The sequence below is a fragment of the Diceros bicornis genome, chromosome 13, assembly GCF_020826845.1.
Source record: "Diceros bicornis minor isolate mBicDic1 chromosome 13, mDicBic1.mat.cur, whole genome shotgun sequence".
NCBI classification, from domain to species: domain Eukaryota; kingdom Metazoa; phylum Chordata; class Mammalia; order Perissodactyla; family Rhinocerotidae; genus Diceros; species Diceros bicornis.
Window position 1 is genome coordinate 42,516,708 of NC_080752.1, and position 21,555 is coordinate 42,538,262.

The 21,555-nt window shown below is 42.7% G+C and overlaps 1 protein-coding gene across 2 annotated transcripts in view; it reads left to right on the forward strand.

Annotated features, from left to right (window-relative positions):
- Positions 1–21,555, forward strand: part of ARID1A (AT-rich interaction domain 1A) — a 69,294-nt gene that overhangs the window by 13,773 nt on the left and 33,966 nt on the right. For both annotated transcript variants that reach the window (XM_058553331.1, XM_058553332.1), the window contains exons 2-4: positions 11,255–11,467; positions 12,762–13,214; positions 14,278–14,394. In XM_058553331.1, coding sequence (XP_058409314.1) covers positions 11,255–11,467; positions 12,762–13,214; positions 14,278–14,394 — 783 coding nt within the window. The remainder of the gene's footprint in view (positions 1–11,254; positions 11,468–12,761; positions 13,215–14,277; positions 14,395–21,555) is intronic.

The following is a 21,555-nucleotide window of genomic DNA, read 5'->3' on the forward strand; positions in this document are numbered from 1 at the left end:
GCCATGCTGTGGCGGCATCCCATATTAAGTAGAGGAAGATGGGCATGGATGTTAGCCCAGGGCCAGTCTTCCTCAGCAAAAAAAAAAAAGAGAGAGAGAATTGGCAGATGTTAGCTCAGGGCCGATCTTCCTCACAAAAAAAAAATAAAGCCTGAGGATTTGGAGGCACCTATCGTCTTAATAAGGCTGTGCCTGGGCCATTCTTATTTAATTGTGCCTCTTATAGTTCAGAGTGGATTTAGGGGGACCAGGTAGAAGATTGGCATTTTTGAAAAGTAGTTCAAGGCAGCCCTAGGAATTAATGAAATAAACACAGTGGTGTTGCTGCTGCTTCTCACTGTCTTTATCAAAATACAGGACTTGATTGGATTAATGACAATCAATCAAAGCATGATGACAGACGGAATCCCTGACTACATGTAAATCAAGTTCCGACAGCTCTGTGATGTGTCGCAGATACCTTTTTAGTATAGAAGGAATAACTTGGGCAGGACATAGAACTGTGCACTTAGAGAAATTTAGGATCTTTTTTTCTTTTTTTGGTGAGGAAGATCAGCCCTGAGCTAACATCCATGCCAATCCTCCTCTTTTTGCTGAGGAAGACTGGCCCTGGGCTAACATCTGTGCCCATCTTCTGCTTTATATGGGACGCCGCCACAGCATAGCTTGACAAGCGTGCGTCCATGTGCGCCCAGGATCCGAACCCGGGCCGCCAGCAGTGCAGCACACACACACAACCACCACGCCACGGGGCCGGCCCCTAGGATCTTTTTATATAACCCGTGTAAAACCAGTCTAAGTTTGGAGTTATGGATTAAACAAAAGGAATGGGGGAAATAAGAGCTTTTTAGAGAAAGCAAATGAGGCCTTAAAGTTTTGTGGGTAAGGAGCAGTTTTTGCCTTTGCTTTTTTTTGTTTTTGAGCAGTTCTCTGCAAAGTAGTTTAATATGGAAGAGGGAGGAGTATTTTAGAAACTAGATCAGAAGAACTAGGTCTGATTTAGAAGTGTTGTCTTTATTGAAAAGTTCGTATGTACCCTCCTGGGTAAATAAAGCTCTGTTTGTAAGGTTACATGACCCTTGCCTCTCCATGTATTCCTTAAGTTTACCATCTCACTTAATGCTAAGTGACAAATAAGTAGGGCAGAAAGTGTCTAAAAAACTGCCCAAGTCCTGTTGGGCTTGTGGTCCATCCACACCAAGGTCCTTTCCCTAGTAGAAGCACCAGAGGATGGTTTGTGGGAGGAAGTACCTTTTTCTGGTGTCAACCCATACCACCTCATGTGGGTAGCAAGGTCTGTATATTATTAAGTTTTTAATTATTGAGCAGGTACTGGGGTGAAGTATACCAACCTATCTTCCTTGCATACCCTCAAGATTTCCTAGACTTTGATCATATTCCCTGTTTCTTAAGAATTTTCAGGATAAGAACTTTTTTTTAGCTCACCTAATTGCCCAGTCCTGTTACTGAAGTGTTGTCTAATTTAAAGTATACGATATAGTTGGGACTTGCCAATGTAAGAAGTCTTATGGCAAAACTTTTTTTTGGAAAACCTGTGAGTACCTACTTATCATATGCCGTATGCCTACTTATCATGTTTACCGTAATGCAACAAATACTTATTGAGCTTCTACAATGTATCAGGCACTGTGTTGTGAACATAGGATTCATAATTTCTGCCTCCATGGAGTACTTTCTAGTGGGAAAGATGTAAGTAAATAACCACAAATAACTATATAATTACAATGTAATAAATGCATTGGCGGAGAAGTACCACCTTAAGTAAATTATCTTCCAACTATTTTTTAAAGTAAATTTTTATTTATGATTATCTTGGCTAGTGGGTGGCTTTGTATTCTTGGGCTGGATACTGGTCAGTTCTGATTCCCTTTCCCTTCACTGCTCCAGGGTCAGGTGTTACAGGAAATTCTCCATCAGAGATTGGACTCGTAATGGGCTAGAGTCCATTGTTTCTCAGCGAGGCTCTTCTTTGTGTGGAGATGCATTGCAGGACATTTGGCATCCTGCTCCCCAGGTAATAAGTGCCAGTAGTACCACAGAGTTGCTGTGATAACCAAGAAAGGCACTGTCATATGTTTATTTCCAAACACTTCTCAGGTGTTAGTTTTACCTTGGTTGAAAACTATTGGGCTTTAGTGTCAGGATTCTTGGAAAGGAGCTATTGAACAAATTCCTTTGGGAGAACAGACTGAAAGTAGGTGGAGCTTAAGAAGTGGACTGGTCAACCCTTTTGATGTCTGATTTGTGTGTTCTTCTTTTTAAGTAGGTATTTTGAAACTGTGCTTTCAACTCCATTCTGCTTTTTCTCCTACTGAGAGTGGAGAAAGGGAAGTAATGACTGTTGTGTGTGTCCTTTATAAATTGGTAGTCTAACAAGCATTTCACATATTTATGGTTTGAACTATCTCATATCTTTGTTAGACAGTTTTTTAATCCCCATTTTACAGATGGTTCTGATGCCAAGGGATGAAATGACTTGCTGAAAGTGGTGTCAAAGCCTATGCTTTTTTTCTGTTTTTAAAAGCATAACTTTAATTTATTTGATTGTTAACCTCTAGGTGACCAGTTTGGGTTTCTGGGTTTTGAGTGTATGGGACCAGACCTTAACTGTTCTGGTTTCTAAGCTTTATTGCTAGAAATTTGGGACTTGTGTAGGTTGATAACTAAGATTTTGGGTGCTAGAGGATAAAGCAGTCAATTTAATACAGATACATATCCACCTCCTAGAGCTTATATATTCTAGGCTAGGATATAGACGTTAAACAAGATAAATAAGTAAACCATATAGCATGCTAGTGATACATGCTCAGGAGAAAAGTTAATCAGGGACCAGGTATAAGTAGTATGTGGGATTGACGTTTTAGATGGGTTCACCAGGGAAGGCCAAATTGAAGTGATATTTGATGTGAGAGTGAGCTATACTAATAACCTGGGAGATGAAAGAGTGTTCCAGGTGGAGAGATCCGTGAATACAGGGGCTCTGAGGCCAGAACATGTCCAGCTGGTTTGAGGAATAGTGTTTTGTTGTAATGTATTAACTCATTTCATTTATCCCTGAGGGTGCTACTACTGTTATCCTATTCTCTTGATGCAGAAACTGAGGGACAGAGAAGTTGAAGGCATTGCGGAGGCAGGGTTCTTAACCATTGCTGAGGACAGCTACATAAAGCCAAAGCATGTCTTCTCAGCATGAACGAGGTTAGGAATTGCAAGGCCTCTAGATAGAGTTTTATTTATTCTTCCACAGTCCCCTTTCCTTTCCTACTTTTAAAATAGGAATATTTGTTACCCCCAAATCTCTACCTTCCTGGAGCTTATATTCTAGTGTAGGATACAAACAGTGAACAAGATAAATAAGTGAAGCATATAGTATATTATTGATATGTGCCCAGGTGAACAAGACAATCAGGGACTGGGTATAGAAATTTGGGAGAGCTCAGCTTTGACTGAGAATGCTGCTTATGTGGGAATCTGGGAATCTGAGGTGCATTCCTGGTTTTTCTCTATTGGCCAGTCACTGCCTTCTTCAGACCATTGTTTGGCTAAGGAAAGTGATTGTGCATCTGAGTTCTGGAGTAACTTTGTGTGGAGATGGGAGGAGCTTTGGAGGGAGGCCATGTAGCCCAAATGCTCCCCGACTGGACATGAGAATCGCCTGAGGAGATTCCTGGCCCCATCCCAGAGCTGCTGATTCAGAATCTGGAGGGCATGATTTGATTGTATAGCTGAGGAGGTTAAGGTACAACCTGGTTAATGGCCTTCCCTGCTCCCCTGGGGAGCCGGTCAGAGACCTGGGATGGGAACCCAGGTCTTCTCTCAGTCTAGTACTCTTTTCACCGTGTTGTACTGCTGCCTACCCTTGAGATTAAAAAGTTGTGAAGAAGGGGATGTTGAATTTTATCAAATGGCATTTCAGTTCCTGTTTAATCGTCTTCTTGGGGCCTTACAGTTTTTATAACCCTGGGTTTTAAGCAGTACCTGAAGAGGAGTTCTTTCTCAAGAAGTTGTGTGGTTTCCTTAGAGGCTTTCGTAATTTGCTGGAAGTTGGGAGAAATTGGTTAACTAAGTTTGGTCTTCCAAAAAAATGATCTTCATCATTTTCAGAAGAGGATTTTCTCTGTGAAAGGTGGCTAATGAAAGTGCTCCGGATGAGGACTTGATCATTTGTTGGGGAATTCATTAGTTTGGTGCTCTAGCTGCTTTATTTGAAGGGTTCTTTCTGGAACCAAAGAAATACCAGCCACCTGGTTGTGGTTTTTCTGGCATGCTTCTTTTGGATGGACAGCTGTGAGGCGGTTATTACAGTTGGTTCTCATAATCTGTTTGAGTTTTGCTGGATGATTCAATGACTCTTCTCCCTTTGGTCTCTCTTTTCTACCTTGAGTGATTCTCTGATCTTCTATTGTGGAAGGATGTAGCCTGAATATCTCTGAGGCAGGGAGAGAGCCAGGCCCCTTGTCTTGTTTTCCATCACTTTAGAGACAGCGTGTGTGGAAGCTCCTGAGTCTGAGGTCTGGTTGCAGCCCCTCCTACGGGTTTGGTCAGGCTAGTGCTTCAGATGATGTCTTTGAATGGGCTGTTACTTAGTCTGCACAGGGGAACATGCCTGATCTTCTAGAATTGTTTCTGTAAAGAGAATGGGATAGATAGAACTTTTCATTGACTTTGGATTTTTTATTTATATTCAACTTGGACACTTAGGAAACTTTGAAAGAATTAAAAAAAAAAAAAAACCTGTCTCTTTAGAGTGGTAGTTGCAAACTAGTTGTTGGTAATTTCTCTCTCACCATAGGCAGATGACCAGTTTCTTTAGAACTTGAATGAACTAGAACTAGAATGAGAGAATCATTTCCCATCTCTTATAAAAAGTAGAAAACAGGTGTGATTCTCAGGTAATGAGTGATAAGAATGATAGGCTGACTGGGTTTGATTTCCTGGGTCAGGTGTTGGTATGTATATCTGAGGAGAGATTTTTATTTTCCTATCATCAGGTTAGCTTCAGAAAATCTTTAATGATGTCTAGTGAGGCCAAATAGGAGGTTAGGAATCTCTTATTGTCCTAGGTCACATAAACAGTGGGGAAACATGACCGTTTAAATGCAAAACAAAACGAAGGGAGTCTCCTTAGGAGGATTTTAGGAGGCAGGGTCTGAGGATAGAACTAAGCAAGCAGGTTTTTGAGCAGTTTCTCCTCAGTTGGGGTAGGGGTCCGTGACCAGCCTTCAAAGCCATAAAATACTCGAGGAGTGAGAAAAGACAGGATGAGGGGACACTGGATACAGATGTCTGTGTGGCTGTGGAAGGGTGCACAATGAGAATGATTTACGCTGGTCAACTCATGTGTACCAGGTTACAAAGGATGGTTCTTATGGAAGTCTACTCTGTCCATCCTAAGATTTGAGTGGAGCCACGTGGAGCTTGTAGGAAACTGAAAGTTGGTTGGTTGGGAGAGGCCTTAGCTTTTATATTTGTCCCTGCCTGGAATGCTTCTCAACAGGGGAGGGTCCAGTACGGGAACTGGATCAACAGCTGCCGCCTGTCCCTGTAATCACAGGAAGCTGAGGCCGGGTGCCTTTGTATGGGAGCTCGCAGCCAGACAATAGTTTGTGCTGGCGGGGCCATGTGGCGAGTCACGTGACCTGGGGCTGTTTTCTGCCGGGGTCCTTACCCATCTGTTCTCTTGACTCTTTCTGGGTTATCAGGCGCCAGTCCAAGTCCTCCCAGACAGCCAGCTTCATGGCCAGAGATTACGAGCACTAACCTTCCTGGCAGGGGCGGTGTGGCTTCGCATTTATGCAGATTAGCCATGTGTTTCTCACTTCAAGGCGTTCCACAGGAAAAGCCTTTTCCTGTGTTTGCCTCTCAGTGGGCGGTTCCCAGCTTACTGTACTGGGACTCAGCAAGCAGCAGGCATGCACGAGAGGGATCACAGTACACTGGCCCCCTCCCATTCCACCTCCAGTGCTACGTCACCACAACACAACCACTCGCGCTCTCATACTGTTGGTGTCATTCATTCGGTGCCAAGATTGCTTTAAAAAATTCCCTTGGCCCCAGTTCAAACAGGAGTACAGCTGGGATGTGTTAGATTTTAGGCAGTCTGCCCTCAATTTGAGATGAGTTATAAATAGCAGTGCCGACTTCCTTAACTACCGCTCTCTGAGGTAAAATGCAGGTTAATTACTGTGGGAATCAATTGGGGGGGGGTTCTTTCGGTTAAAGAGCCAGGGATGCTTTTTTTTATTGTTATTATTAAAAGTCATACAACAAATCTGGCCAGGAATAAATTGAAAGCACAAGGAGTAAGAAATAATATTTAAATGTCCAGAATCCAAGGTTATGGCTCTTGGTTTACACTGGCCCAAGTAGTTGGCACTTAGGGTGACAGAACAAGTGGTAGACAAGACTTCTGCGTTCTGATGGATACCTTTTTGGCAGCCCCGGCCCATCCCTCTCTCCTCCTCTTCTTGCCAGTCCTTGGGTATCAAATCCGGCTCATTAGGGTTGCTGCTTGGTCACTTCCTTTCTGCATCTTTGGATTGGGACTGAAGCCTGGAGCTTTCCTCAATTGGACTTTTATTTCAAGAAAATTAAGAACTTTCTCTTTCCTGGTGCCACTGTCATGTGGTGTGGTGCATTTTGGTGAACAGTATCTTTCTGCTTGGAAGTTTGAGTCCCCGGTTCCATCTTCTCTGCTCTCTTCTCAATCAGTTATGGTCAGAAGTTGGAGAATTTGAATTCCAGTCTGTTATATCTCAGCAACCCCTCAGGGTCGTTATGGCTTTCCTTGGTGCAATAAGAAGTTGTAAGGGATTCCATTAGCCCGCTGGTCTGAACTCTATGCAAGTGGTTAGTCTGTTGTTAAGCGATGCATGACTGTATTCAGAGGGACCAGCCTGCTAGGCATCCTTGCTTTTGATGCCCGGAAACTGCATCTTTTGATGCATTTCATTTGGCAGGCAGTTTGTAACACGGCCAGTGATCTGGAAAGAGATAAGTGGTAGATGGAGATGGGAGTTTTCTTACGGCTTTTTCCCCTTTTTTATTTTTATTTTTTATTAATGCAGGGGAGTATATAGCAGGGGGCCTGACTTCCCTGATCAAGGGGGCAGCATTTTCCTCTCAATTATGTGTCTTTGTGGCAGAGCCTTTGCTTTTGAAGTGTAATCACAGTAATCTACTCCTGTGGTTTCCCATTGAAAGGATTTCCTCTCCGTCTTGCCCAGAGTGGAATCGCGAGCTCTTGGCAGCCAGGGTTTGGTGTTTCCCATCCCCTGCTCCTTCCTTGGTGCCTGTAGACTGCTGATACTGGCTTTTCTATCTTGCATGTAATAGGGATTTTTCTGGTCTGAAATTGCTACTTTCCAATAAAACTGATTAGTGAAGATTTAAGGCCCCTTCTCTGTTATGAGAGATTGGAAGATGGCATTTCATCTATAACGGCAAATCACAAATCTTTCACACCGGTTTTAAATGTCAGAAGTATGAGTTAGGTCCCTACCCACCTCCCCTTCTGATATGAGCAGATGTTTACTTTTGACATGCGACCAGAGTAATCTGATTATTGGATTGAATATATTTTAGTTTGCTAAGCTGCATACTCTGTTGATTATAACTTTTAGTGAAAGGAGGGGGTCAGACATCTGATGTCCAGGAAAGGGAAATGTCTTAATTTTATTTTTAGAATAAGAATTTCTGTGACTTGCATTTATTTTTGGCCTGCAAAGATTTCCTAAAGTTGATGGAAGAATCTTTGAACCTTTTATTAAGTAGTAGCTGTCCTCCGTTGGTAGCGCAGGCCCCCTGATGTGAGCAAAGGTAACTTGCTTTTTAGCCTTTTGTTTTTAAACAGTTCTTTGGCGATGCCTGTGCAGTTGAAGACCTCTGATATAGGATGGCACAGAAGATTCTTCTCAAAAGTGTGCTGGATCCCCCTCGGCTGTTTGTTCTACCCTATCCTCTTCTCTTTCAGTTCAATCCGCATTTTTTTCTGCCCTCAAACTCATAACCTGGTGTAGGGTCTAGAGTGTGCCCCTGGCCCTATGGCCAGATAGTTTGATCTGGGCTTTCTCTCCATAGTATCCACTACCCACTTCTTGCAATAGAGCAGCCTGGCACATTGAAGTTACTGAGCACTAGTTTACACTTGGGGTCTTTGGGGTGACTTTGAAGATAAAACACCTGATTTCTGGCTTCCCAGAACTTAGTCTTGAGAGTTGCAGTCAGTTAGCTGGGTAACTAAGTGCTAAACTGTATGATTCTAACTGAATTTACAGTAGGACATTTAGAAACGTGAGAGATCAGAGTGTGCTGAAGAAGTGGGAAGTGGCTTCATGTTGAAGGTTGGGTTTCTGCTACTGGAAGCCATTGTGGACAGGAGGGCAGGGCAGGCTACCGTTGCGTAGAGCTGGGCATGCGCTGTATGTGGGACACTGGCATGAGACTGAAAAATGTGTCAAACTGGAGCACACTATGGAGGGCTTTAGAGCCAGGCAGAAGCACTATTTATCATTATTGATAATAGTTACTATTTATTGGGCATTTAAATACCGGGCACTGTGTGAAGTGTGTTATGTGCATTTTAAATGAAGAACTGAAGAACTGATATGTTCAAGGTCAGACAATGATAGAGTTAGAATTTGAACCCAAGCCTATTGGTTGACTACACTCTTTGCTCTTTCTGTTCGATACTGTACAGAATGTAGTAGTTAGGAAGTTTGGAGTTACTGTTGAGCAGGGAAAGATGAAAATGATTTGTGAGCATTGCTCTAGAACTGTGCAGTCCAATATGGTAGCCACTAGCCACGTGTGGTTATTTGAATTTAATTAAAAGTAAATAAAAATAATTCCGTTCCTCAGTCACACTAGCCATATTTCAAGTACTTTATCGTCACACGTCACTGAAAATTTTATTGGACAGTGTTTCTCTAGATCACTGGTTGTCAGCTAGTAGTATACATTAGAATCATCCAAGGATCTTAAGGGGTAGGGGGAGCCCAAGCCCTTCCAGACACACTAACTCGGATTCTGTAGGGAGAGGCCCAGGCATTTGTGAAGCTTTACAGAAAATTCCAATCTGTAACTCTGGTTAATAGCTACTGCTCTAGAAGCTCCATAGTAACCATGGTAAGTAATGACTGCCTCTCATGTGCTGTGGGGAGACCTGAACTGACAGAGATACCAGAGTGGGCTGGTCTCTCTGTTCATCAAATGTAGTCTCTTCACCTGGGGGCCACATGGACAGTCACTGCTATCTGGGATGAGATGAGGATCTCATCATTATGTATAGCCTGATGTCGCCGTGTAAACCCCTGAGCTCTTTACGGGAGAGAATGGTAATGTTTTGGTTTCATTGCCAGGTGTATCTGGGGAAGACCACATGCTATTTATTACTTACTAGTCCAGTTGTTGTTAAATTTGAACTTTCTAAACAGTCCCAAAAGAATCCATGTAGCTCCAAAATTATAATGGGACGCGTTATTGGAGCTTCTGATACAAAGGCAGGACTTGGGCAAAAAATGTTTAGTTATCATTATTGGAAACAGCACTTTTAATAATATTGACATGTAGTTGTGATTTGGGACATGGTTTTACTATGAATCTCTGTAGTTTAGAAACTTGGAGGGTACGCCCATCATGACTGCTACCTTTTTAGCTGAGATTTCAGCTGCAGCCTAAGAGAGAACTTTGCTTCTGCTTTTTCCCTCTTGATATTTAGAAGAATAGTCTCTGTGGCTTTTTGTCTTATCCATTTTCCTCATGACAGCTTGACTTCCTCTATTATAAAACACTTAGAGTAGTACTCTGCCAAAAAAAAAGACATGTACAGAGAACCAGTTGTTTGAACGCTTCCTCCCCCTTATTTTGGAGGGGTTTTTGTTGTTGTTTTTTAAGGTCTTACACACCTTAAATTATAGAATAATTTATTAATTATAGAATGACAGACCTGGAAGGGACCCTAGGTGTAATCTAGACCAGTGGTTCTTAAAAGTGTGGTCCCTGAACCAGCAGCATCAGTATCACCTGGGAACTGTTACAAATACATATACTAGTCCCAACCCTGAACCTACAGAATCAAAGACTGTGGGAGTGCGTCCTGGCAGTCTGTGTTTTAACAAGCCCTCCAGGTGATTTTGATACACGCTAAAGTTTGAGACCCACTAAACTCCTTAATTTGAGCGTTAATGATATTTAGGCTCAGAGTATTAATATCTACTTCCACCGCCAATTTAAGATCCAGTTTTCAAGTTTTATGTCAGGTCCAGGCTTACTCTCCAACTTGAGTGTATCTATTTAAGGTGCTTAGAGAAACTCCCCCCTCCCTTCCACACCGTCAATAGATTTAGGTAGGAATCTCTGGCAGGGGAAAAGTGTACTGGGGCTCTGTCTTATCTAGCTGCAACAGGGTAGAGTTATGTCCAAAAGTGAATGAGCTGATTGAACCTGTTGCCCCACAAAGCTGGAAGAAAGCTATATTTGTAGCCAAATACTTGAGAATTGAACTTTGAGCTTTTATTATTGGTGCTATGCTGTACCTCTATATCTTGTACTTTAAAGAGACAAAAGTTCTATCCTCCTTATACCCTCAAACTCTTGAATATTAAAGGAGATAACTTTTTAGTTGAGATGCACAAGGGTCTAAATTCAGAGTCACAGTTCCCTCAACAACTGTAACTTAGCCATGTTACCCAGTTGGAAGAAAGCATAAATTTTAGGTGTTTGTGCCATAGTGCAAATGGGCTATGTTGTGCAAGTAAAAAAGATTCCACTATTTAAAGACTAGAAACATGTAGATGCTTGTGTATTTGAATTCCCAACCACAGTATTAAAGCATCAGTTTTGTTGTTGTTGAAGATGATCATGGCAGAGTACAGCAGCACTGTCCTCTCCCAGCTGAAAAGCCTTCGTTCTGATTTTCTACACCATAGAGTGCATATAGTCATTGCTCCACACCTGGCCCTTCCCTTGGATCTCAAGTAGTACCACGCTTACAAAGTAGTATTTGGTTACAAGATGCCTTCACAAACTGGTGGTATTTTCATTTTATATAGGACAAAATCAAGGTTCTGAGGAAGGTTAAGTGACCTGCCCAAGGGTTACTGGGTCTGTACCATTACTTTTTCATTGTAACTGTTTTCCTATGTGGCATACAGACCTGTATGCTTGGGTTTGTATTCATATTGGCCAGAGGCCATCAAAGCTATAGGTTAATGAAATGCTCTTTATTTTGTAGCCATCCAGTCCAATGGATCAGATGGGCAAGATGAGACCTCAGCCATATGGCGGGACTAACCCATACTCGCAACAACAGGGACCTCCATCAGGACCACAGCAAGGACATGGGTACCCAGGGCAGCCATATGGGTCCCAGACCCCACAGCGGTACCCGATGACCATGCAGGGCCGGGCGCAGAGTACCATGGGCGGCCTCTCTTATGCACAGCAGGTAGATGGTGACTCGGATTACTTTAACCCTTGTTGCTGTCGAGGATCTGGTCTTGACTATAGATCAAAGTGTCTTTGGCTTCCAAAGCTCTTGAAAGGAACATAGGCCAATGGCTCAGGTAGTTACACTGTGCTATTTACAAGGGCAATGTGAGCACCATCCCACGTGTGCTCAAAGGAAAAGTGCTCCCTGGCCACAGGCTGTACATATCTGTCTTCTTTGACCTGGCTGGCCTGCTTGTATCCACTGAGTGGTGATCTCTGAAGGAGGTGGGAAGAAAGAAAGGCAGTGGCTGAGCACCTATCCACTGCTATCAAAGAAAACCACTCATACCATGTGCCCTGGGGATGGAAGAGGCCCTTCACATTTCTTAAGGCCTTCAACATATAGCTGTCTGGTTCAAAACGAATGCTTAGGAGGACCTGGAAGTAGAAAAAAAGGAAGATTGAATAGGAAAGATTCTAACAGTGCTGTTACAAATGTTAAGATTTCCCTCATTTCCTTTTGTCTGGCCATCTGCACCATTATCTTTTTATTGTCATTTTTTGTTTTGACAGCATTTTCTACCATTTATATTTGAGTGATATTCATACTGAAAATGGCGAGAGACGGAATATAAAACCTAACTTTACTTCTAAGATTTTAAAGCAGAGTATGCCCTTAATTTAGAAAATGGGATACTCTCACTTTTTTCAATAAGAAAATGGAGGAGAGATGGGTGGATATTATTGTTGTAGTTGTTGTTTTGCCTACCTATCAAATGTATCCCCCGTACCTAGAATAGTGCCTGGTACAAGTAAGAAAGTAGGCTCTCAAATGTTTTTTGAATGAAGACTGAATGAAAAAGAGAACTAGAGTAGCTTAGTGATTTGCACGCTGTCTGGATTACTAAACCCTGGGTTTTCAGTCGGTTGAGCCAGGCTGCTCTTGACTATTCAGTGTGGCTGAGATACACATTTTTAGCACTTGTAAAAACAGTCTAGGCCACAATAAAAAGAGTAGGCTCATTGGTGAAAACAGCCTCTCTTGCACTCTTGTAAGTTGCCCAAATTTAGTGTAAATTTTCTGTGGATGAATGCAGTCTACTTGTAAACAAACCAACTAGTAACCCAACTTGGCTGTCCTTCCTGGCTCAGTTTAGACAGGGATGGTAGAAAAACCCTGGCCCTTGTAAGTGTGAGGCTTGGCTTGCCTGCTTTCTACACCCATCCTCAGGGCATAGCTTTTGACAGAATACCTCACCTTTCTTCATCCAGAAGAGTCAGTGCTAAAAGTATTCTTTCCTTTCCTATAGATTCCTCCTTATGGACAACAAGGCCCCAGCGGGTATGGTCAGCAGGGCCAGACTCCATATTACAACCAGCAAAGTCCTCATCCCCAGCAGCAGCAGCCACCCTACTCCCAGCAACCACCATCCCAGACCCCTCATGCCCAACCTTCATATCAGCAGCAGCCACAGTCTCAGCCACCACAGCTCCAGTCCTCTCAGCCTCCATATTCCCAGCAGCCATCCCAGCCTCCACATCAGCAGTCCCCAACTCCGTACCCCTCCCAGCAGTCCACAACCCAGCAGCACCCCCAGAGCCAGCCCCCCTACTCACAGCCGCAGGCACAGTCTCCCTACCAGCAGCAGCAACCTCAGCAGCCAGCATCCTCGACGCTCTCCCAGCAGGCTGCGTACCCTCAGCCCCAGTCTCAGCAGTCACAGCAAACTGCCTATTCCCAGCAGCGCTTCCCTCCACCACAGGTAAGATGCCCCTGCCTCTTGCCCTTCCCTGTGTGTGACCACAGACAGCTTAGGGGTTGGTGTCAGGAGAACTTTGCCATACAAATTGGTTCTCTAATGTGTACTTAAAAACCAATTAAAGTCTGGGTAAACATGCTAACTGAATTGATTGAACTAATAAAGGCATAACCTTCTTAACTGCATAAGAACCTGTGCCTCTGCTTACTGATGAAGAAATAGGGCAATGGAAAGTTGCATGGACAGATAAGAAATTAAAGATGATGTGACTGATTTTTTTTTTTTTAAACTAGCATTCAGAACTTGAGCATCCAAGTGAATTTGGTCTCTTTAGAAACAGTGACTGTGGGAGGCTGTACTGTACATTCGTTCCAACTGCCATTCCATTCTGCTATTGCTCAATATTTTGGACCCCTTCATTTGAAATTGCCATCAGAGCTGACATCATGTTCTTTAGAATATTCTCAGTGGTGGCAATTCCTTTTATTTTGGGGGGAGAAATAGTTAAAATTCATTTGTATCCATGTCTGTGAACAAGGTAGGTGATGAAACCTAAAAATAACAATTTGGACTTTGTTCTTTAAAGAGTAAAAAGAGAAAAAATGACTGATGACAAGTCCACTAAAGATTTTGTGCATTGATGGCATTGTTGGAATAAATATCTTATCGCAAGGCAATATCTTTGAAGGAAGCAGTACTCATTCTAATATAGAAGTTCTAGCATGAGTTTTTTGTTATTATTTTTTAAATTAATTGGTCTCATTCCTTGGTAGGTATAACTTGTAGTTAGCCAGATTTTAGAATTTAACCCCAAGGAACAGCTCTCTGTGGGTGGCAATAAATGGTCAACAGTGCCGTTGGAAAGAGTCTTTACATCCACTGTTGACACTCTTGTCTTAAGAGCCACAGCTTGTATTTTTCTGCTTTCAGATAATATTGTGCACAGCTGGGCAGTCTGTCGCACCCAGCTTCTTCTGTGTGAGAGTCCCATAGCCCTTTCACCATGAAGCAAGCTTGCCTGGTTTATTAATACTAGGCCTTCACAGCTTTTGTTTTTCTTGTTTAGGAGTTATCTCAAGATTCATTTGGGTCTCAGGCATCCTCAGCCGCCTCAATGACCTCCAGTAAGGGAGGGCAAGAAGATATGAACCTGAGTCTTCAGTCAAGACCCTCGAGCTTGCCTGTGAGTATTCCTGCCACCCTCTAAAAAATGATGGGGACAGAAAGGAAAGCAAAGCAAACTGCTTTCTGGTTGGATGTTTTGTTGGTATTGAGCTAAATGAGCTATTCCTTAAATTCAGGTTCGAAATTCTGAATAGGAATTTATGGACTGACTTTGTAGAATATCTGTTTTAGCTACCTGCCCATGGAATAGATTTGTGAGCTCTGTTTTGAGTTTTTTCTGTTTTTTTTTTAAAAAAATCTTGGGCTCTTAGGCATAGACTTGGGTGAGGGATAGAGAAGATGGAGATATTGGAAGCACTGTCTACTGTCCATCAAAGTTGGGAGATGTCTCAGGTTTCTTTACCTTACTTTTGAGGGCTTAATTTTTAGGTTTTTGTCTTATAGGTAGAATCTCTGGGGTGCATTCAGTGTGGATTGTCACATTGAGCATGAGTAGAGTAAAAGCAGTTTTTTCTGGTTGTTGTTTTGTGTGAATAGGTGCTTTTGTCTAGTAGAGTGCTTGGTGCCCAGATGCTTGATTAGTGCTTATGGAATGGACTGACTGTATCCTGAGAAAGGCTGTATAGTCTGCTGATTGAACTTGAGCTCTAGAGGTCTTGGGTCTGCTTTTTGACTCTGGCACTAACTCTGTAGCCTTGGGCAAGTCACTTAACCTCTCTGTGCCTTAGTTTTTGCATCTGTAAAATGAATCTAAAAGTACTCACTTCATGGGGTGGTTATTAACTTTAAATAGGGCAATATAAAGAGAATGCTGATGCATCGTAGGCACTGCATAGATGTCAGCCATTATCATCTCAGACGGCAAAGGAACTGCACCGGAGACCAGAAAGGTGTGAGCACCAACTATTTGATAGTAGGCTGGTTCTGGGAACATTTACCCTTAGTCTTAGCTCCTCTACTACATGTGGGCAATCACTCAGGTTCTGGAAGTTAATCTCCTAGGCACAGGAATAAAATGGGCTGCTCTGAAATCTAGTAAGACAGGAAGTAGCAAACTCCCTATTACAAATCCTGCTTCAGTTAGGAAATGAATTAGCTACACATGCCCAGATAAGAGTCTTGAAAGTTTTATTCTACTTAGATTTGAAGCCTATCTCTTCAGTTATTCTGACTTGGGAGAAAAGGGTTTCTGGATCTTTAAGGGAATAGGTAGGAAGCAGGAACTCGCTTCATCATGAAGCCTCCCGTGGCTTCCCCTGAAGATGTCTGAGCCATAACCTTAGTAGGGCAATGTCTATGAAGTCCCTCAGCACCTGTCATTCAGACCAGGCTAGGATGAATAGCCACAGTCAGATGGGACTTCTGAGATTGTTGACTTTCTCAACTGAGGAATTGGAGGAGGAAGTGTCTGAATAAGGCAATTCCTCTTTGTTCCCTTCTCATTAGTGTCTGTTGCGATCCTTTTCTGCATCCTGAACTTCACTAGATTGTGCTTTTTAACCTGATTCAGTTGGAAATGTGTAACCACTCCCTTATCTTCTATGGCTAAATTGAATGGGGTGCTCTTGTGGCAAGAACCCGAATCAGTGGATTTCTGCCGGTGCTGTAAGTTGCTCCCCATCAAAAAGTTACTACTTGCTCCTAGGGACCTTTCGGCAGAACTGTATTTGATATTTTTAGTCCCGAAAGGCTTAGCGTACAAACATGTTGCATGTCTTCTAAGGGTTGAGAGCCTTGTCCTATTGAATCCAAGAGCTTCTGATCTGACCTACTGAAGTGAAGGTGCTGGCAGCTTCTTGAGCCCAGGGGAGGGTTGTTCCTGGGCAGCCTATCACAAGGAGCATTCCCAAGTTCAGGCTTCTACTATAGATTCATACAAATGGGTCATTTACTTTGTGGTAGAAACTCCGTGTGAGAGGTGAGCTGGCTGGGCTATTGGCATCTTGTTTGTTGAATTGCTTTTTATCCCTCTGCCACTTGGACCAAGAAACAAAAGGTGGTTTTTCTTTGAAATTTTGGTTTGATGCCAGATTTGCCTAGCCAAGGCTGGGAAACAGTCACATCTGAAGAAAGGAAACGCTGGGATTCCCTACAAGGGGCCCTCTGCTTTCTTAAGCAGCTGTGTTAAGGGATCCCTAGGTTTGCCAGTGTATTCTTTTCACTCAGCAGATGTTTTTGGGGCATCTATTTGTGTTTGGCTCCAGAGCAGATGCTAGGCTGACTGGAGGGCAGCCCCTCCAGTTTTCCACATTACCCACTTCTCTCATTCACCTTGCCCAATTAGCCATAAAAGCGTTGTGATTGTGACCCTTCATTTAAAGTCTCAGTGTGGTTTCTGATCCTGATTATTATAAAAATTAGATTTTGAGGAGTTTTTGTTCAGCTATTAATGCCAACCATTTAGCTGCTATTATCCTGATTATGTTATCCCTCTGTTTAAAACCTCTCAATTATTTTTCATTAATCTTAGAATAAAATCTAAAATCCTTAATATTACCTAGGCTGTTCCCTCCCACCCCCTCTTCTGATTCAGTAGATCTGAAGTGAAGCCTGAGAATCTGCATTTCTAACAAATAACTCGATGCTGCTGATGCTGCTAGACCAGGGCTGGCACTTTGAGAATTTCTACTTTGTCCTTTTTTGCTCTCTGCCTTGCTCTCAGCTTTCTCTTGGTTTCTGTAAGGCCCCATGCTTTTTTCTTCTTCCAGACTTTTGCATACACTCTTCCCTTTGCCTAATATACACTTTTCCTCCTAACTCTTTCGGTTCATATTTCAGACTACACCTTCAAGATCATTTTCTCAGAAAACTCCTTCCTAATCAAGCTTCAAAACTCAGCTTAAATAACTTCTATGATGCCTTCACTGACTAAAGGCAGTTTTTATTTTACTTAAAAAAAAATCCTACAATATTAAGACATAATAAGGTATAAAGTTCCCATTTTTAGAAATCAGCATAGGTAAAAGCACCTTTTATAGCCTTCTGAGATCACTTCCTCGTCCTTGTACCCAGAGAAGCACTATCCTATATCTGAGGTTTCTTTGCCCCATACTACCAGAGCATTTTGCTGATACCTCTGCTTACCGTGGGTCTCTTCCACTACAGTCATGTGCCGCATAATGACGTTTTGGTCCATGGTGGACCACAAATGCAATGGTAGTCCCTTAAGATTAGTATTATACAGCTTAGATGTGTAGTAAGTTATACCATCTAGATTTGTGTAAGTACATTCTATGATGTTCACACAGCAAAATCACCTAATGAGGCATTTCTCAGAATGGATCCCTGTTGTTAATCGACACGTGAATATAGATGGTAAGCTCCTGGAGGGCAGGCACTGTGTTATTGACCTCTGTGTCCCCAACATGTGATGCCCAGGACTAGTGGCTCTTTACCTTGGTCGCCTGTTAGAATTACCTGAGGAGCAAATGATCTTTAAAACCGATGGCCAGGGTTCACAGAGTTTCTATTTGTTTGATGTGCAGGGTGGGCTTGGGCTTTGGTATGGTTATAAGCTGTCCTGGGTGATTCGGATTTGCAGCCCTGGTAGAGATCCACTAGTCCAAACTGTGTCAGGTTCCTTTGCTATAATAGACTGTCTTAGCACCCGTGCTTTTTGTCAGTGCTTATCTCAAGTGTAATTTCAATTATTTATTTAATGTGAGCTCAGTGAGGGCTGGCTTGCTCTGTCTTGCTCATTGCCATCATAGTGCCTGGAATATAGTAGGCTCCAACTCATTGAACGAATGAACCTGAGCAGTATCCATTACATTGCTCATCCAGAAAGTGTATGTCTGACAGGGGACAGCTTTACCATATTACCAAATTGTTGTTTTCACTGCTAGGGCAAGGAGGTATCACAGACTGTTAGGGGAAGGCCCAAACTCCATTTTAGAGGATGGATTAATCTATTTGTGCTTCCTGACATTGGCCTTAAGAAGAACTGGGGTTAGGGTCTGTCATCTATCTTGTAAAATAGCTACCACTTCACCTTATGTTAAGAAGGTTCTTGTAAGGGATGGGTGAGCAGATCTCTGGATGTTTCATTAAGTCTTTAATTTTCTTTATTTTGGGGCAAAATCTCTAAGGGACTCATCTGAAAATTGGTATCTGACTTTTGATTATAATTATTTTTGAGAATGACTTGGAGTTGCATCTTTAGAAGCTTCTATTTAAGTGATTCATCCAAGTGTGTGTGGTTTACCTAGACTAATGAATGCTTCCCAAATTTTTCTTACTGAGGCACATTTGTAAATTTACATTTTGGTCTTGAAAGTGTACCTGGAGTAGAGTTTCCATTCAGTGGTGGAAGATGGATATAAGATTGAAAGCCCTGAACTGGAGAGGTTAGCTAGATCAGTGCTTCTCAAATTTTAGCTTGCATTAAAAATCATCTGGAGATTAATTAAAACACGGATTGTGCACCTCTTTTTTTTTTTTGTGAGGAAGATCACCCCTGAGCTAATATCTGCCAATCCTCCTCTTTTTTTTTTTTTTTTTTCTGAGGAAGACCGGCCCTGGGCTAACATCCATGCCCATCTTCCCTCCACTTTATATGGGACACCGCCACAGCATGGCTTGACAAGTGGTGCGTTGGTGCGCGCCTGGGATCCGAACCGGTGAACCCCGTGCCGCCGCAGCAGAGTGCACACACTTAACCACTTGTGCCACCGGGCCAGCCCCCAGATTGTGGACTTCTAACCAGAGAGGTTCTGATTCTGTAGGTGTAGGGTGGGACCCAAGAACTTGCATTTCTAACAAGCTCTCAGTGGTGCTGAAGTTCCAAATACCATACTTGAATAACAGTGAGCTTAGGTAGTCCTTTGAAAAGGGAAGAAAAAAAATTACTAGACAAGGAAGCCACGGTGGTAACTTGAATAATAGTGGTGACTTACACTGTAGTTTGACTCTTGATGATCTAGGTGGAAGGCTGTGGGTTGAAAATGGTGGAAAAAAAAGAGACTTGGGAAAGACAAACTGCCTGCAGCTGTGGCCTCAGTGCAGTTGATTCCTGGGTTAGGGCAGCCCTTACACTGCTGGCATCACCTTGGGAGCTCTCCGCTCTGTGGCACTCATCACTGGATCCCTTCCGTAAGTTGGTCACCAAATCCTAGTCTACTTTAGAAATGGCTTTTTAATCTGGTTTCTCCTGTCCTTCCCCACTGCCTTTTTTTCAGGCCCCTATTATCTTGCACCTGGTGTCTTGCCACGACTCCTGACTGTTCTGTTTCTTTTCCTTGCAAGTCTGTCTTCAGCATAATCACCAAAGTGATCATGTTAAAAAATCAAACCTGGGGCCGGCCCCATGGCTTACCGGTTAAGTGTGCACGCTCCACTACTGGCGGCCCGGGTTCGGATCCCGGGCGCGCACCGATGCGTTGCTTCTCCGGCCATGCTGAGGCAGCGTCCCACATACAGCAACTAGAAGGATGTGCAACTATGACATACAACTATCTACTGGGGCTTTGGGGGAAGAAAAAAAGGAGGAGGATTGGCAATAGATGTTAGCTCAGAGCCGGTCTTCCTCAGCAAAAAGAGGAGGATTAGCACGGATGTTAGCTCAGGGCTGATCTTCCTCACAAAAAATAAATAAATAAAATCAAACCTGACAAGTTACATTACTGTTTTAAAACCTCTGGCTACCTGTTACCTATAGGTTTAAGCCCAAATCTGACATACAAGTTCCTTTGTGATCTGGAGGATGAGGATATTAAAAAAAAAAAAAAAAAGTAGCAAAGTTCTCTGTCCCTGGAGTAAAACCTGGCACGCTATTTGCTATGGATGTTATATGGAAGGCAAATAAGCATTAGACAAGAGTTGGAGGAGGATTTCGGAGGTAACCTGAACTCTCTAAGTCTGTGATTCTGAGTATGACATGGTTGCTACCCTCAAGGGTTCTTCTCTGTTTCATTAGTAAAATAGATATAAGAATGTGTGCCTGAATGTTAACGAGTGCTATGAGAATTTGGTGAAGTCAGTGATCTAGTTGTGTCTAAATAGTTGAGGAAAGACATGACAGAAGTTTAGAATGAGCTAGATATGGATGTACTTGGGTGGTTGGAAAGGAAAAATATAGCCTGAGCAGAGGCCAGGTGGGGATAGGGTACAGTATAGATGATATATGGGGTCTGGTCTGGATCAGGCTTCCTAGGGTGGAGAGTAACAGGAAGGAAAGCTAGATCATAGGTGTTGGGGCCCTGGTGGGCTAAGTAAATCATTTGGATCTGATCTTATAGGCCTGCAGATACTTAATTAAGGCGATAACATGATAAAACTAATGTTTTACAAAAATGATCCGTTGGTGTGTAGTATGGTTTGAAAAGAGGAGAGTCCAGAAGCAAGGGGATAAGTTAAACTGTTGAAATAATTCTGGCGAGAGATGTGGAGTTCTACCCCTCTGTCTCATTTGCATAGTTATCTAGAACAGTTGTGGTATGTGCAGGAAAGAATCTATAGAACTAAGAATAAGTGAATTCTATTGGGTGGAAAATTTAACCATGTTGATTGGGGGGAAAAAAGAAAGAGAAATCTCATTGACAGAAGAGTTAATAGGAAAACTCATTTTTGAGGAGAAGTTAAGTTCCATATAGTGAGATATCTAAAACAAATGCTTACTTACTAGTTGGAGACAGGAGACTGAAACTTGGGTAAAAGCTCAGTCTTAATAGAGTTTGAGAGTTGTCTATGTAGAGGTTAATGGTTAAACCATGGAGTATGGAGAGAGGAGCCTGATGGAACCCTGGACAATACCTGCAGTCATTGGGTAGAAGTGCTTAATATAGATAGCTGGAAAGATTGGAGGAAGACCAGGATTGTGTCATATTTCTGGAAGCCAAGGGAAGGAGGAAGATGGTCCACATCAAATTTATATTTCAAGGAATATAAATATATTTCGAGGAATATAAAGTTGGATTTGTCATGAAGCAGGTTATTGGGATCCTTTTTAGGTAGGGAGAGGACCTGATGTCTGAGAGCTGGAGGAAAGGAAGTGTGCAAGGGAAAGGTATCAAGGCAAAGAGCACTCTTGAAAGACGTTGAAGGAGGAGGCACCTGAATCAGCCCAAATTCCTCAGCTTCATCTCAAGACCTGCATATGTATAAGGCAGATAGATAGAAGAGTGGAGATACTGGCAGAATATTAGGAGGCACATCTTTCAGGAGTCGTGAAAGAAAGGAATCAAGGGCACTCACTGAGTTAGCTTATGAGGGACCCCATACC